This window comes from Tenrec ecaudatus, chromosome 8 (genome assembly GCF_050624435.1).
Source record: "Tenrec ecaudatus isolate mTenEca1 chromosome 8, mTenEca1.hap1, whole genome shotgun sequence".
NCBI lineage: Eukaryota > Metazoa > Chordata > Mammalia > Afrosoricida > Tenrecidae > Tenrec > Tenrec ecaudatus.
In genome coordinates, this window is record NC_134537.1 from 79,070,457 (window position 1) to 79,086,447 (window position 15,991).

General features: G+C 50.5%; 1 protein-coding gene across 1 annotated transcript in view; it reads right to left on the minus strand.

The window, feature by feature from the left end:
* GATA4 (GATA binding protein 4) overlaps positions 1-10,131 on the minus strand; it is a 70,509-nt gene extending 60,378 nt beyond the window's left edge. The window contains exons 1-2 of the mRNA XM_075555693.1: positions 10,004-10,131; positions 5,572-6,606 (exon numbers count right to left, since the gene is read on the minus strand). Of these exons, the coding sequence (XP_075411808.1) occupies positions 5,572-6,178 (607 nt within the window). The 5' untranslated portion in view covers positions 6,179-6,606; positions 10,004-10,131. The remainder of the gene's footprint in view (positions 1-5,571; positions 6,607-10,003) is intronic.
* Between the last annotated feature and the right edge of the window lie 5,860 nt (positions 10,132-15,991).

The following is a 15,991-nucleotide window of genomic DNA, read 5'->3' on the forward strand; positions in this document are numbered from 1 at the left end:
ATCTGACAGGCATCGCACGAGTTCTCCATGAAGGTTGTACCAATCTGTACTTTAGCTCACAGATAGAAGAGTTCCTGTTTTCCACATCCCAGATTGTATTTTCTTTAAGTATTCAGGTAAGAATAAAGAAGATGACTGGCAAAATACTTTTGTAAATAAATGTATGGGCTGCCTCCCCAGAAGAAAGTGCTTTCAAAAACTGGGTGCATCATTCCACCCAAGTGTTCAGAAAGTCCTAAGAAATGTGGTCCAGCCACTTGGTGGAACACAGGGACCAGAGACAGATCTCACTAGAGCCAGTGACACACCCCTGTCCATCCCAACACACCATATTCACTTAAGTGGTTCTCAACCTCGCGCCATACACCAGCCCCAACTCTGCCCTGCCCAGGGTGGTGACCGGAAAGTTAAACAGAATTGCTTGTCTCAAAGACTGCCAAACCGTTCTTTGGCCAAACAAGCAGCTTGAACTTAACCTCACGAAGTTCCCCATATCAATGAACTGCCGCAGAAAACAACTCCTTGAGCTGTTAAGTAGTCTCCACCATAATACCTCACTACCCCCCAGGATCCAGAAAACAGCTCAGGATTTCCCCGTAGCCGGCACCTCATAATGTGTAAAACATCGAATATCTCCCCTTCTGATGAGGCAAAACTTCTCTTAAATATATTGAAGTGGCATTAATGATACATATGTATCATTACATAATAGTAAAATACATCTGTATTTTACTGTATTACTTTACTTAACCCTTTGAAGGATGAAAATTATTGAGATCCTCTGAAAATACGTTTTCTCATCGCTTGTTCCTGTATTACTCAAAAGAATTGCTATTCCATCCTAAAATATTTTCCATAATCTTTCCAGTAACATTATCATGGTATTTGCTTCAGAGCATATTGACATATGCTTTCCATTTCAGTCTCTTTTTCAGCCTTATAATATTAACCTGTATTGATTTTTTTAACCTGTATTGATTTTATGGTTTTGCCATAAAATACTCCCATCTTAAGTGTACATTTCAATGCGTTTTGACAAATTGATATACCTGTGCAACCAATGGGCATGCGTTGCATAAAAGGAAAGAGCTAGCCTATCCTGCTATAGAAAATTCACTCACACACAAAAGACATGAAATGCAAGAGTTCCCTCCCCAACCCCACAGGCAGTACAGCCTCTAATTCAACACTTAAGATCCTTTGGTGTGTTAGTCTGGGTAGACCAGAGAAACAAATCCAGAGATACCCATATGGGGGTAAGAACATCCCAGCCCAGTCCAGATCAAGTCTGATGTTAACCCACATGTCCAATACCAATCTATAAATTCTTCTTCAGACTCACGCAACACATGCAATGATGCCAAATGCAGGAGGATCACAGGCCAGTGGATGGGAACTCTTGGGGATCCAGTGGCAGTGTATGCATCTCAGCACTGGCAGGGGTCTCCATGTGGCTCCTCCAGCTCCAGGTCTCTAGAGTAGCTCCATGTGTCTTTTTAGCAGGAAGACAAGGCAGAGAGTCTGTGTATATCTGCCCTCTAGGGAGCTAGTTATTGCCATGATGCCTCCCAATGAGGTCATCAAGTTGCGACCTGATTGACAGGCTAGCCTCCACCCCTTAGCAAGTTGACACCAGATTATGTAACTACCACACGCGAGTCTATCATTAAGCATCTACAATCATGTATGAGAAAGTGGCAATCATGGATAAGAAAGTGTTCTCAAACCTAGTAGCTGCTCACCTACGAGCAACACCAAGTTGAAAGGCTGCTTCTCCTTTAAATATCATTACACCATCACCCTGTTCCTACCACTGTGATTCACCATATGACTTCTTCTCTCACCCTTCTCCAGAACCAGAACCCTCCCCCACCCTAGCCATTCTTCCCCGACAGCTTTCTAGTTTGCCTCTTTAAGACCAGAAGCAAGCCACTGTACGTGGTTTGAGGTTTGACCAGGGCAGAAGGCTGGGCCACTACCTCCAGGATCTCTTCTGAAGTATTTGCTAAGTGCCCAGCATGTGCCAGGCACTTAAATATGAATAAGGCTCTGGACCTGCTCAGTAAGATCATGTAATTCCATAAATGCCGCCCAATTAACAACTTCAACAGTTGTTTCTGGCCCTTAGCTCATGGTGAATTTGGAATCAGCTAATGTTCACATGGATTGTAGTCAGAGCAGAATGATTTCTTCCAATTGAAAGGCAGGACTTGACTGAGGACCATGATAGATTTTATTTCTTTGATTTTTACTTTATTCCAGTTACCAGTGTAACAACCCCAGCAAGATATTAACTATTATTATTACGGAAGCCGCTAATATGTCACAGAAAAACAAAAGTGAAAAAAAAAAGAAAAACAAAAGTGTTTTCTTATTTTTCTCCATTGGAAGTCATAAGAGTTTGAGCCTGTGTGTGGGTGGGGGGGGTGTCACCTGCAGTGATAAACAGATTATGTACACCGGTGTTGTATTTAAGGTGCAGTGCTACAGACTCTGGAGAAATGAGGAAGTGTCTTTTACTGCAAGTTCTACTAATCCTTAACGAGCAAAGGCAAAGATGACCACTTGGGGAAATTTTTCAGAAGATTTCCTAGACATCTGGTGAAGAGGCTCTGGTGGCGCTGTTGGGTAAGTATAGGGCTGTTAAGCCCAAGGTCAGTGGTTCAAGTCCGCCAGAAGAAGAGTTGCTGAGTCAGAATTGACTGCCTGACAGTGGGTTTTGTTGTTCTCTTTTGGACATCTAGCAATTCCTTCTTGTCTTTTCTGGGTTATTTATCCATTTTCCTATCTGTTTTGGGTGACCAGCCACCATGGTTGGACAGGTTTTGTCACGTTTAGCACTAAAAATCCCAAATCCTGGGGAATCTCTCAGTCCCCAAAGAGCCATCATCACTTGCTAGGTGACAAAGCCAGGTACTTCATCAACACTGCCTTCCTTATTTTTTAAAATTCAAGACAACACTAAAAGAAGCTCAGCTGGATGATCTCATTTACATAACAAACGGTGCCATTTGGAGAAGTTCAGTACCTGGCCCATGATCACAGGAGGCCTCTGGAATTGAACCAAAAACCTGACTCTCAAAGTCTGTGTCCGTACAGGCACAGTGCACCACCATCACAGGGCCCTGTGGTAACCAGAGGGAAGACTCCACTCATACCATTAGTCACCCCTTACAGTGTCCGCCATCCTTCAGTGCTCCATGTGGGTCTGCTAAATGCAGGTGTTGGAATGCAAAAAGGCTTACCAGGCATTCCCAGGAAGCCCTGTGTGTTCCAACAGACATATAAAAGCAATTTAAAGGTGTTTTAAATTTAACTGGCTTTCCTTAAGTAGCACACAGAGAACAGGTGGAGGAGCCGAGTGCCAACAAATTGAGCTTGCACTGTTTCAGCACAAAGCTGGGGACACTTTCCATGATGTGACCATTCAGGTCCCTGCTCGAGTACAAGGAGAAAAGTCCAACTTTGAGGCCAGACCCAAGGGACTCTCTTCAGGTGGGATTTCATGAAATGGTGGCGAGAGGCCACACCTGGCAAGGAAGGGGCTCCCCGAAAGTCAGCTAGATGAAACAGTAATTCACTAGAGGACATGGCTTCTGGATTTGCATGCACATTGCAAGTGACATTTTTAAAGGGTTGGTGAGCAGCCTGCTTTTCTACCGTAGTTGTCACTGTGACTCTGGGGACCAAAAATAGCCTCCATCTTTGGATTTTGCATTTCCTTTTCTTTTTTTAACCAAACACCAATTTCTCAAACTGAGATTATAGAGGTCACAAAGTTATCCCTTAAATTGGATGAAGTAGAATTACGGGGACCATGAAATCTGAGTTGATTCTAAGAAGACCAAGCCAAAGGGTCCCCAGTTGCCATTGTATGGAGATACACGCCAGCTCCCTTCTCGCCCAGATCTGCCCAACGGCTCACAGCAGCGGCCCGCCTCCCCAGGGCGTGCTGTCTGGCTCCCCCGTGAGGGGAGGAGGGCACTAGGAGACAGAGTCAGCCCAGGCGCCATTTCCATGGTTAATCAGTTTACCTGGGATGTGTATTTGACCAGAACTTGCTGGGGGCCTTCCCTGGCCACCCAGGGTCAGAGGATAATTTAAAAGCTCTTCAAAGTCAGAGCCGTCCTCTGGAATCAAAATGGAAAACTTGGGGAAGAGATAGGCTTTGCTCTTCAAAGTGAGAACAAATGCGAAAATAGTTTCACACTTAGTAGGTAGTTAATAAATGTTAACTTAGTTCCTTAAATCTGGGTTTCTCCTCCCAGACATAAACCATCTCAACCCAAATGGGATTTTCTCCTCCCTTCCGGAAAATTCCAAAAGGCCTGAAGGAGGTCAAAGGAGGCAAGAAGTCAGTCTCTCCTTCTGAATTAATTGTTGCCACTTTCCTTGCTCTTTAGCACAGAATGAAGAGGCTCTTTCTCAGTCCAGAGAGAAAGACAGAGCATCCAACCTCTGAAACCCACTCTACCTTGTCCTATAGAGTGACCATGAGTCGGTGTTGACTCAAAGGCCATGACTTTGGCCTTTGATTTAGAGGCTTTAGTTCATCACCTATGCAGGCCGCTCACGGCTGACATTCCATGGGAAGATCAGGTGGGCCCATCACTGCAGTTATTTCTAACCCCAGACCAGAGAGGTTGGGACCTATCCACACAGCTCATTTTCCACTGGAGCCCTGGTGGCTAGTGGTTACGTATGGCGCTGCAAAGCAAGGCCAGCAGTTTGAAACCACCGGTGACAGCCTCAGCCACTCACAGAGGCAGTTCTACCCTGTTCCATAGGCTGGCCGAGAGTAGGCATCAACTTGATGGTAGTGAGTGGGCATTCTCCATTTACCTCCGACATTAAATAAGCCCCTGGTTTCTTCTGTCGTACACAAGGACAGGAGTGGGTTTTTGCTGGTCTGTCCTGTGCCCCAAAGTCTGCCTCTTGGGGGCAGCACCACCCCAAAACACACATGGTCCATCCGCCACCCAGGGGGGCTCCGTGTCTCCTGCCCCGCCTTTGCTCCCGGTGGGCAATCACCTGCCCCCCTGAGGGATCCTCCAACTGGGCCAACAAATGGCACAGAAAAATCTCTGGCTCCAGTCAATTTAATCAGTTCCCCACCGAGGTCTCTGAGGGCCGGGCAGAGGAAATGGGAACAGAAACTCAGCCTGCGGGCTCCCCGGGCTGCTCCTCACAGGTCTCAGTGAACTCCCTTGTCCTCCCGCAGTCACCTCCAGACCAGCCGCAGCGCCCCGCCCCCTCCCCCCCCCACCCGCCCGCACAACACGTGTCCTGCGGCCCAGGCTGGCCAGACATCTGGAGCAGGAATGGAGACCCTCCTTCCCACTGCGCACCTTCCCGTTGACCCTCCCTTTCCAAAGAGATCTTCCCGGCAGACCCGCCCTCACTCAACAAAACCTGGTCTCCTGGGGACTTGACCTTCACCACCCCAATCGCCCTAGGCCTCTCCACCTTCTCTTTCCCCAGTTCAGCGCCCTAGGAGCCTTCCCTGACCTCTACGAATGACAAAGTCAGTGCGCACCCAGCCCAAGCCTGCGGGGCGCGCACGGTACTCACCGAGGTTGGGGTGGCGGGCGGCCGGGTTGGCTCTGCCCGACAGGCTGTGCAGGACCGGGCTGTCGAAGGGGCCGGCGGAGGCGGCGGCGGCCCACGACGCCCCCACGTCGGCCATGTAGGCGGGATAGGGGCTGGAGTAGGAGCCCGCGAAGCCAGCGCGCCCGTACTGCTCACGGCCCGCCAGGCCCGCGCTGGCGGCCCCGCCGCCACTGCTGTAGGCGGCGGCCTCCCGGGCAGCGGCGGCGGCGGCGGCGGCTGCCAGGGACCCGGTGGTGCCCGGGAAGGAGAAGCGCGGCGACACGGGTGGGGTGTAGGCCGTTCCCTCGGCTCCGGCCTGGCTCCAGCCGGGGCTGCTCTGCTGGGTCCCCGGCCCGGTCCCCGACGGGGCAGTCCCAGAAGTGGCTCCGGAGCCGGCCCCGGACGTGGAGCCGCCAGCTCCGCCCTGGAGGTAGGACAGGCCCAGCACGGAGGAGGGCACGCGCGGCGTGGGCACATAGACCGGCGAGGACGCCGCGCCCGCGCTGTGCATGAAGGCGCCCGGCCCGCTGGTCTCGTAGGCCCCGGGAGGCGGGCCGTGGTTGGCGGCCATTGCCAGGCTCTGGTACATGGTCCCTTCGCGGGCTCCTTCTAGCGCGCAGGCCAAGGCTCGGTGCAGAAACTACGGAACGACAACCACGGACCGGCGAAGGATGGACAAAGCAAAGAAAATCAAAGTGGGAAAAAAATCTCTCACAAAAAACAAAAACAAACAAACAAAAACCCAGCGTAGTAAACACACCAAAAGGTCACATCCAGTCTTGAGCAAGACTCTAGGCTCTTGTGTTTTAAAAAGTTTGATGGCTTCCGGGTGGTGGGGCCCGGAGGAGACAAATGCGCGTCCGGTGCTGGAGGTCTCAGAGTTCCCGGGACTCTAGGCAGACCCTCCTGGGGACGCCCGCCTAAGCCCTGGGCGAGGAGGTGGGCGGCAGCCGCCGGCGGGAGTCTGGTCCTTTGACCTCAGTTGCGTGCTGCAAACCGATTGTCCGGCGGCCGTTCCTAAAGGAAGAAGCACAGAAAGCGTGAGTGGAGTCGTGTGACCTACGTTCCGTTCGTTCGTCCCACATCTACGTTCTCAGGTCCGGTTGCGCCCAGCTCGGGAGGCCGCGCCATGCCGGGAGAAGCTCAAGTCTTTGTTTCGTTCGCCAGTTTTGCCAAGGCCCTGGTGTCTGGGCGTCTCGGAGTGTGGGCCTCACCACTTCTTGAGAATATAGTTATATATTGTGATCTAGAACAACTATTTTTGCATTGCTTACTAGGGAAGGTTTTTAATTTTATCGTAGGAGTTGAGCATCTTTTTGTCACAGTTTTAGATGGTCCAAGAGGGTCCCCGGAGTGTCCAGGACCGAATCTCTTCTCTCATGCTCTGCTTTCCGCGTACCCCATCCCTCCCCAAGCATCCTGGCCAAGAAATAAGTTTCAGTTGCTCCAGAAAGCCCAACACACTTTACAGAAACGAGCAAACTAAGAAATGGAACTTTTTCTAAAAACTGGAGACCCAGGTAGTCTAAATGTGTATGAATGAGCTGTAGCGTCTGCTAATCACAAGAGTCATGAAACCCCTCATACCATGTGGGTGCCAAACAACAATTGGAATGTTTCTTGCAAATCGTCATATTTGGGGGATTTTACAGATTGGAAATTGAGGACAGTCCATTTACAGAACTAATCACGGCCCATTCAAAATGATTGTCTTTATATGAAGAGGTTTCGAAAGTCTGGGAGATAAATTTCACTCAATCTCATTTTTCTATGAACGCTTTGAATCCCCTTCTTATATAATCTTATGTAATCACTGGTCCACACAACACATGGAAGAGCTTGTGGAATTTTAGTATATGTGTTCTGTGTTTTGATTCTTCCCAGGCCATTTTGATTATAAAAACAAAAGGAAGAGCTCCACACTTGGAAACACCTGTTCTATGCCAGGCACTTTCCTCCACAGCTCCCCTAAGTCCAGAGACATTCTGAACCATCCCTGAGGTAGAAGTACAATGACCGAGTGTGGGAAATGGATCTGCAGTCCTGTTCTCATGTGGAGGCAGATGCTTTAACAGAGGAGGGGGTTCCTTATTGCAAATGTAGACTTTTAAGGAGAAATATGTGAGGTGTAGCCTGAAACCAGGCTTTGCTATATAGTCCATGCTTAAAGACACGGAATTTAATCCCTCTTTGCCTGTTTCTTCATCTGTAAAATGCCGATACCAAAGGTACCCGTTTGACAGAGTCGCTGTGAAGATTCTGAATGATAACTATAAATTGCAACAGGTAGAACAATTACAGCCTTATTTCCTCATTGACAGGTTTCCTATCCCACAGGTCGGGCACAAAACAGTTTCTATAGAACTGTTGGTGTTGTTATTATTATTACAGATTTGTAAGTATCAGTAAGAATATGCCTCAGATGTAATACATCCTGAAAGAAATGATCTTTTATCTGTGTAAAATTCTGGGATGGTGCGATGCTTTTGACCATTTTTAAAACATCAGTAATAAAAATAATCAAAATGAAACTAGTAACGCTGCGTGAGGCAGCCGCATAGTAACTCCTGAATGGTTTATCATTTGCTTTAGAAAATATGCAGCAAATTATTGGTTTGGTGGGCATTTTCCTTAAGCAAGAAGTTTGGTGAGAAGGTGGTTATAAACAATTTAATGTGAGGTAAACATTGGAAAAAAGGGCAAAAAATATTTCCTACAGAATTCCTGGGCCGCCTTCAGTAAATATAGTCATACCTTAACAAAATATTGAGCATTTAATTTTTATATCAAGTAGTTGACACATTTCAATATATATCGCAACTCCTGCCGTTGTAAAAGGCAATGTCCTAAGGTTTCTTATCTCATATAACTTCAGAAAAAGGAGGCTTCTAATTCTATAATCCAACTTCCATCATAGTTGCTGGTATATAACCTTATATAACTTCATATCTTTTTTTAACTTCATATCTTTAAAATATAAAAGTTAAACATGATATCACTAACATTTGTCTCCATTACATTTCCTACCTTTGTAAAATGGCTGGTATAATTCTTTACAATTGGATTACTAGAACCAATAAAAGGTGGAGGAAAATATCACTGTATATTTCTAGAAAGACAAGGAGTGAACTTTTCCCTTAAGGTGACTCTGACTGATTTGGAATTTAACAATCCCCTAAGTATCTGTAGAGTGAGCCCAGTAGCTGAGAGACCGACAGTTGCAGTCTGGCCTCCAGGTAGAGGCCCATGCCAGCACCCCAGTCTTTCCTGTACTAACCATTCAACTTTTTTCACCCCAAATCCACAGGCTGACAGGAAATGCTTTCTTCCTTCAAGATTTAACCAATAGCTCCTCTTAGGTCTATTTCTGAAAGTAGGAGGATTTATAATGCTGGAGTGCTAGAATTCATCTACTACACAAGGGAAATCCCTACTGTGTCTCCTGCGCCAGTGCCCAGAAACACCCTGGATACGAACACTCCGAGGGGTTAGGATCATCTCCTATTTCCCACAGCTATAACTTTTCTTTAGCTCAAAACTTGCTCATGACTGATTACCCGAAATACCCCCCCACAGGGGTTTCCCCCAGTCTCCAGGCGGTCCACGGTGTAGCAGAACTTGTAGCAGATTCCACACCACCTTCTCCTCCAGATCAAAAGGACCCTCATTCTCTCAAGCCTGGTTGCACCTCACCGCGGGGAGGTTGGTGTATACCCAGGAAAATCCCTACTGCACCCCCAGCTGCGTAACACTTCCACACAGGCATCTCTCCGTGGCGAGTGACCGGCAGGCCTTCTCTGTGGGAGCGCCCTGCCAGCGGCTAGTTGAAGTCAACCAAGAAGCGCTTTGTTTAAGGGTAAGGTTTCCATACCTTCCCTGGGCCTTCCTCCGGGAAATGAGGAGGCTGCCTCGAAAAGGGTCTTAAAACGGTACTCCGGTACTCCTACCGTGGAGCCCAGCCGAAGCCCCAGCTGCGCTGCCTCCGGCCACCACTCGGTGTCCCCAAAGTCGCCCTGGGGGTCTACACGCACCCAGCAGTCGCCTCTCTGGGTGAGAGTCAGTGGCCCAGGTCAGCCGGTCAGTGTGATTTCACTGTTACCGTCATCCCCCCGGCCGGCCGTGCGGTCAAACCCGGGCCGGAGTTTTCTCTTGGGACCGAGTCCTACAAAAAGTATTCGAACACAATTCGAATACCCCTCTCTACTTTCCTCCCAAAACTTAACTAAGAAGTTACGGAGCCGGAACCAAGCGTAGAGCAGGCTGTGGACTTCGTGGGGAGACGGTGACTTCGTCGCCCCGTTTACTTAACGGGGTACCCCCTCTCTTCCCAGACAAACTGGGGGGGTGGGCGGAGGAGCTCGGGAGTTTCTGGGACTGCTGGAAGGGGCGGGAGAGGGAAGAGAAGAAGCCATACCTGTGGGGCTGGAGATTGCCAGAGGGCTGGGCCACGGGAGGCTTCCCACGGCGCCCCGGGAGCTGGGACGGCGCAGGGACCGCAGCAGCTGCTGACCGATCGGCTTCTCACTGCCACAGGACCAGCCGCCTCCGAGTCCCCCTAGTTCGCAACGTCGTTCCCTTGGCCTCTCCACTCCCTAGTCGCCCTCCGCTGAGTGGCCTGTGGGAGTCACGTGGAAGGGCGGGAGGCGGGGAGCGCGCAGCGGTTGCACCACCGCCGGGCTCCAGGCTGCAGGACGATTCAAAAAGACTCCAACAGGCAAAGTCCAGGGACTGGGCTCTCTTTGGAAAAAGCAAAAAATACTTCATCCACGGCCCTAAGAGCCACTCGGTTTGCAGTCTTACCCAGGATTCACTTTGTTCATGAGACGTGGCGCAGGGAAGCCCACGTCCAGCCCCGGCCTGGACGCTAGGGGTAGGGGCGGGACTATTGGAAGGGAAGGTGACCTCTTGGGATGGGCCCTGCGCCATGTGGGGACAAACTGAGTGTAGCGCTGAGGAGAGGTTTGGGGGCGGTAGTAGTTGGGATTCTCCCAGCCCGGGACGCATGGGAAGTGAAAGGAAAGCTGGGCTGAACCCCTAAAATCAGAGCGCAGCGACCTGCCTTGCCTGCAGCCCTAGAGGACAGCAAAGCGCTGAGGCTACCAGGTCCGGCTCTCCCGTTTTCTGTATCCTGGTAAAACGCGCAACCCTTCCTGTCAGTAGTTCCCCAGTTTTCCTCATTTTCTCCAGTAACCTGCAGTGGCTGCCACGGCAATCCAGGGGCTGGGGGCTGGGGGTGGGGCAGTCCAGCAGTCCCTCCAGCTCCCAGGGAGGCTGGCTCTTCCAGCCACTCCGGACCCCTCCCTAGCGAGGAGGCGGGAAGCGTCCAGGCTGCAGTTGGAAGTTGCCAGTAGGACCTAGAGGCCCGGGCAGCGGGGCTTCGACCTGCGGAGTCCCTCAGACAGGTCTAAAGGTTAATAGAGCAATCACAGGGCCCTATTACCGCGTGAAAATAGCCCATCGATTACTGCAGCCTTCCGTCCCAGATAACAGCTGGCCGGTGGCTCTCACGCTTTCAGTTCATTTTTTTTAAGACAGTTTCTCCCGCAAATATCTTCTACCAGATTAGAAGGGCCAGGAAGGGGGTTGGGATACCACCCTGCACGGCATCTGTGCCTCCTTAAAGGACAGTAGCCCAAACCAGGTTCTGGAGTTGAAAATGGGTTATGGGATCGCAGCCCTCCTCGGAGCGATCCCGGCTGCTGAGGACAAGACTAGAATGCAGGCTCACTGGAAGGAAACGCCACCCCCACCCTCACCATCCCTCCCCCCCCCCGTGGGATTATGGCCAACTCCTGGGATTCTCAGGAAAATCTCTGAGGAAGGGCGAGATACGACGCAGGGGAAATCTCTTCGCTGAATCGCTGAATCGGTATGGAGGTCCAAAGAGGCCCACGTAGAGGAGAGCGGACCTGCTTTGGGGGAATCGGATGTCAGGGAGCATCAACTCCTCAGCCCCCATTGCTGCAGGCCTAGGACCCTCACAGCTAGGGTAGCTGGAGTGGGGTATTTAGAGTCCCTTTTCAGTGGTCCCCCGCAGAATTGGGGGCTACTGATCTGAAGGGTGAAAATTAAATAGGAAGGCAAAGCTAGGGAAGATGTTTCTGTGAGCACCAGCCAGCCTGCCCTGCCTTCAGACACAGCTCAGGAGAAGCACACTGATCCGAGGCTTCTCCTTGGGAGGCGGGCCGGAGAAGCTACCCAGGCTGGGCTCTCCTGGCCCTGCCCAGCGAAACGTGAAGCCAAGGGCTTCCGTTAAATTCCGAAATCGGGTTTTTAAAAGTTTGGGCTGGGGCAAGCGAGAAGCTGCCCCCTCCGGCGGCTTCTTCCCCCCCCCCCCCCCGCCAGAGATTTGTGGTTTCAGCGATACCCGTTGTCCTAAAGCTGCCTCCCACAAGCCACCCTTCGACCGTCCCAGGAGGGAAAGGGCTGAGCCTGAATCTTGAGACACTGTCCTCCTCAACAAACAGAGCCAAGGACACGTACGCTCCCACGTAGACTTCCCCGGGGAGTGCTGGGTAGGCCGGTCGGTGTGCAAGGCCCCTGAGCGAGGTGCCCCAGGCAAGCCCTTCCAACTCTTCCAGAGCCGTTTCCTCCCCCATGCGGGGAGGGGGCAAGCCCGCTCTACGCTACAAGCGAGAGATTCCTATTGGGAGGGCGGGGGTTCGAGGGTTTTTTCTTCCTCTACTCTGCTCTGCTCTCCCTCCTTTTCCCCTCCTTCTCCCCTCCCCCCTCTCCCTTCCCCTCTCCTCTCCCTTCCTCTCCTGTTTTACGTAAGAGGAACTCCCAGGTCAGCAGCTCTTAGGCGCTTCTCTCCTAGCCTCAGGCTAGTGCTCTCCTGCAGTGTAGAAACCTCAGAGCCCCTACTGAGAAGGAGCCAGCGACAGGGAAATGAGTGCCTTTCCCCCCTGTGGCTTGTTTCTGTAGGACTGGCACCCCAATTCTGCCTCCCAAGGAGACTTCAGGACCAGGTTGGAGGCAGTCGCCCAGGGATCAGTTCTTCTAGGGTGTTCCATTGACCCTCGCTCCCCTCCCTCCCGCCTCCCTCCTTCACACAACGCGGTTGCCAGGAGCAGAGAGCATTTCAAGGCCTTGCCCGCCGCCAAGGTTTTATCTGCTGCTTGAAGTTCCCAGGCTTCTCCCTCTTGGAAGGCAGCTGGGAAAGCTGGGGGAGGGGGTAGGTACTGGGGGTTTCGGCTCTTCGCTATTTTTAAGTAGGATGCCCTGGGGGTGGCCGGCGAGCGTGGCTCATCCCTGCTCACGCCTTCATTTCGTTTGTTTCCTTCCTAGCGTCTCCGGGGAGAATTGAACACTGGAAGTCTTTGACCTGTTTTTATGAAGGGCTTGGGCCTCATGAAGTGTTCATTCTTGAGGTTTTAGGCATACTAAGATTATTTCGTTATTATAAATTATAAGAGTTATTTCGATTATTATCTCTCGTTTCGAAATTCCTAAACTACTCATTCATTAAAGCTCCTTGGGGTTTGGGCTGTCCATTGCCTCAATAGAGGTGCAATTGCCAGCTAAACGTGGTGAACAGAGGAACCCAAAGTCTACCTTCCAAGGGGCAAAAATATTTTTCATGGATACTGGAATTCCAGAGAACCACCACCACCCGGCAGTTCCTGAGGCGATAGGGTTCAAGACCTCTGGGTGTCATCTGGGAGCCCCAGTCTCCTGATTCAATGCTGCTCTGCACCCAAGGGCAATCAGCCTCATCAATGTCGCATCCGGGAAGCTACGACAAAGAGGAAACCACCCGAGAGAACCTGGGGCGCCCCAAATCGGGATAAAGTAAACCTGGAGAAAGAATGAGCCAGACAAGAGACCAGGAAAGTCACCTCTGCGTAAGGAATTCCTCTGTGACACAGATTTGCTTCTGCTGACCTGTCCAAAAGGGCTCGGAACAGAGTGACCCGCATTGAACGAATACACGCCCCCGTGGAATCCCGCAGCCACCATCAAACTCAGCCCTTCTGACCCTCGCGGATCCTACTCCACTGACCGCCTGGCAACATAGGACACAGTGCCTCCTGAGCCAAAAGCCACCACCCAAGGTGCGGCGCAGGCCTGTCCCTGCCCAGGAAAATGGAGAACGAAGTAATCTGCAATGTGACAGAGAGCTTCCTTCTCTATGGGCAGTGCCACCGAGATCTGGACTTAACACGGTGGGGCGAGGGAGGGGGCGCATGGAGACCTAGCCCCTTCTACTAGGGTCCGGCTCTCACTGAGAGTGTGGCCTTCCCCAGGCAGATTTGTGAAAGAAGAAAATGACGCTTTAAAAATAGTCTTGCTTTAAAAAATACAATTGGTTGTGGCAAAACGAAGACAAGCTTTCCGCACAGACGTGCTTCTGGTCCGGTCCATAGACCAGGGTTCACGGCACGCAGAATCACTACTTTCTGGTGATTTACAGAAATTCCAATTTCCTTTGGGAAATCATATCAGCACGTGAGAGAAGTGGGGAGAGGTGGTGCTGTCCTATTCTGACGAACTGGTCCATGGAGACCAGAGATGAAGCCACTTGTGTGAAGTGTCGCTGGGACCCAAGGCAAACGGGTCCTGGCTCTCTTTTTGGCCCCACTCTGTTGGGAAGATATAGTTTTTATAGGAATCGCTTTTCCAACCGTCGTTTCGCTTTTTAAATTTTTCTTTGGTGAGCATGCCTGGCATTTAAAAAATAAAATCAATTTAATATTAAAAACCATTTTGTATCTCGCAGTCTAAGAGCTCATGGGAAGCAAAGGAAAAGGACTCTCTGGGCGTGTTTCACTAGGTTGGAAAGGATGCCAAATGCATGGGTGCAGGGCAACTGCAGGAGGGGCAGCTTCTTGCAAGCTGGTCACTGTCACAGAGTCAGCAACAGCCTAACCAGAGTTTGCCACCACGCTGCCTCCAAGAGCAGGACAGTACTGAGGTCCTCCCTCCTGCTGTGCCCCCCCACCCCAGGTCTCTCTTCCTCTCCTTATCCAAGAACCCAAAGGAAAGTGAGAGCAATGGGGAGCTAGGAAGGACTGCAGCCAGCTGCTAGTGTGCCAGGTCTTTGGGGCTGTCAGCAGTGCCCTTGCCTTCTGAACGGAAACTGCCAACTCTGGGATCGTTCTTAGTGGGACCCCCTTCCCCTCAGCATCCTTTTCTCATTTTGTGGATCCTCTCCTACTCCCCAATAGGGAATTTTAGAAGGTGCAGCACAAGAGCCCTGTGCAAAAGTATGAGAAGTATTCCTGGAATATATAAAATTTTCATCTGCTTTAGTCATTGACTTTATGGTTCCCTGGAGTTACAAATTCAATTCCTTAATCTGTGGCTAATTGCCCACTCTGACCCCCTGCCACACCAGAATGTCTTCTGTATGTGGGCGGCCACTCTTGTTAGTACAAATGAGGTGCTCCACATAAAGCCAAAAACCTCAATACAGCCATCAAGTTGATGCTGACTCAGCAACCCGATAAGCCTGTGGGTTCTTGAGTCAGTACTGAACTCCTCATGGAAGGAGAAATCCTCATCATTCTCCTGCAGAGAAGCTGGTGGCTTTTAAATGCTGACCTTGTGGTTACCAGTGCACATGTAGCTCACTATCCACTATACCACCCGGGCTCCTGACAACTACAGAGTGAGTGGCTAAGATCCCCCTTCAGGGGAGGGTGGTGGTAGAGTTCCCATTTTCAACATGGAAGGACCCCAGTGTGGTCCCTTGACAAAGATCCTGGTATAGAGCCATCACCTCTGTCAGCAGAGACATGTGAGTCGCTATGAAAATAAAAGGTTGTACTTTTTTACTGCCAAATGCTTCATGACAAGGAAGAAAGGTATGAGGATCTACTTCCAAAGAGGAACCAATGAAAGCCCTATGGATCACAAAAGCTGATCAAAAGTGGGAAAGACCCAGTAGGAGGTAGTGTTCCATTTTGTGTGTCTGGGGTTGGTCTCCAAGAGTCTGGTGAGCTAAATTGTAGGCAATAGCAAGAACGGTACGATCCCTCAGAGTACCAGTGAGAGATGGAGAATTAAATGCCTAACTCGAAAGACATGGTTGTTACCCAGCCACGGTTTCTCAGAGAAAGATGCTGTGGTTGGAGCCAAATGCAAGGGTGTGGCCCATTAGGGGGTCACCCAGTTCTTATTAAGGGTTCATTTGCTCATTTCAGGCCCCTCTGGTGCCTACAAATAGACTATCAAAAAATGTAGATTGTCCTAAGGGAATCTTCAAGGTTTCTGAGCTGAGGGGTCTGCAAGGACAGGGGAATTCCAAACATCAAATGCAAAGTCAGCATTTTGGAAGTTCAAAGAGTTCAGCAGAGAACTTTCTAGGTGCTGAGGGTGGCAATTGTCAGGGAGGGGCTGGGCTCCTGGGGACAAAGGCTGACCAAGCAAGCCAGTTGTAGCTTCTCTGGTGGGGAAGAAT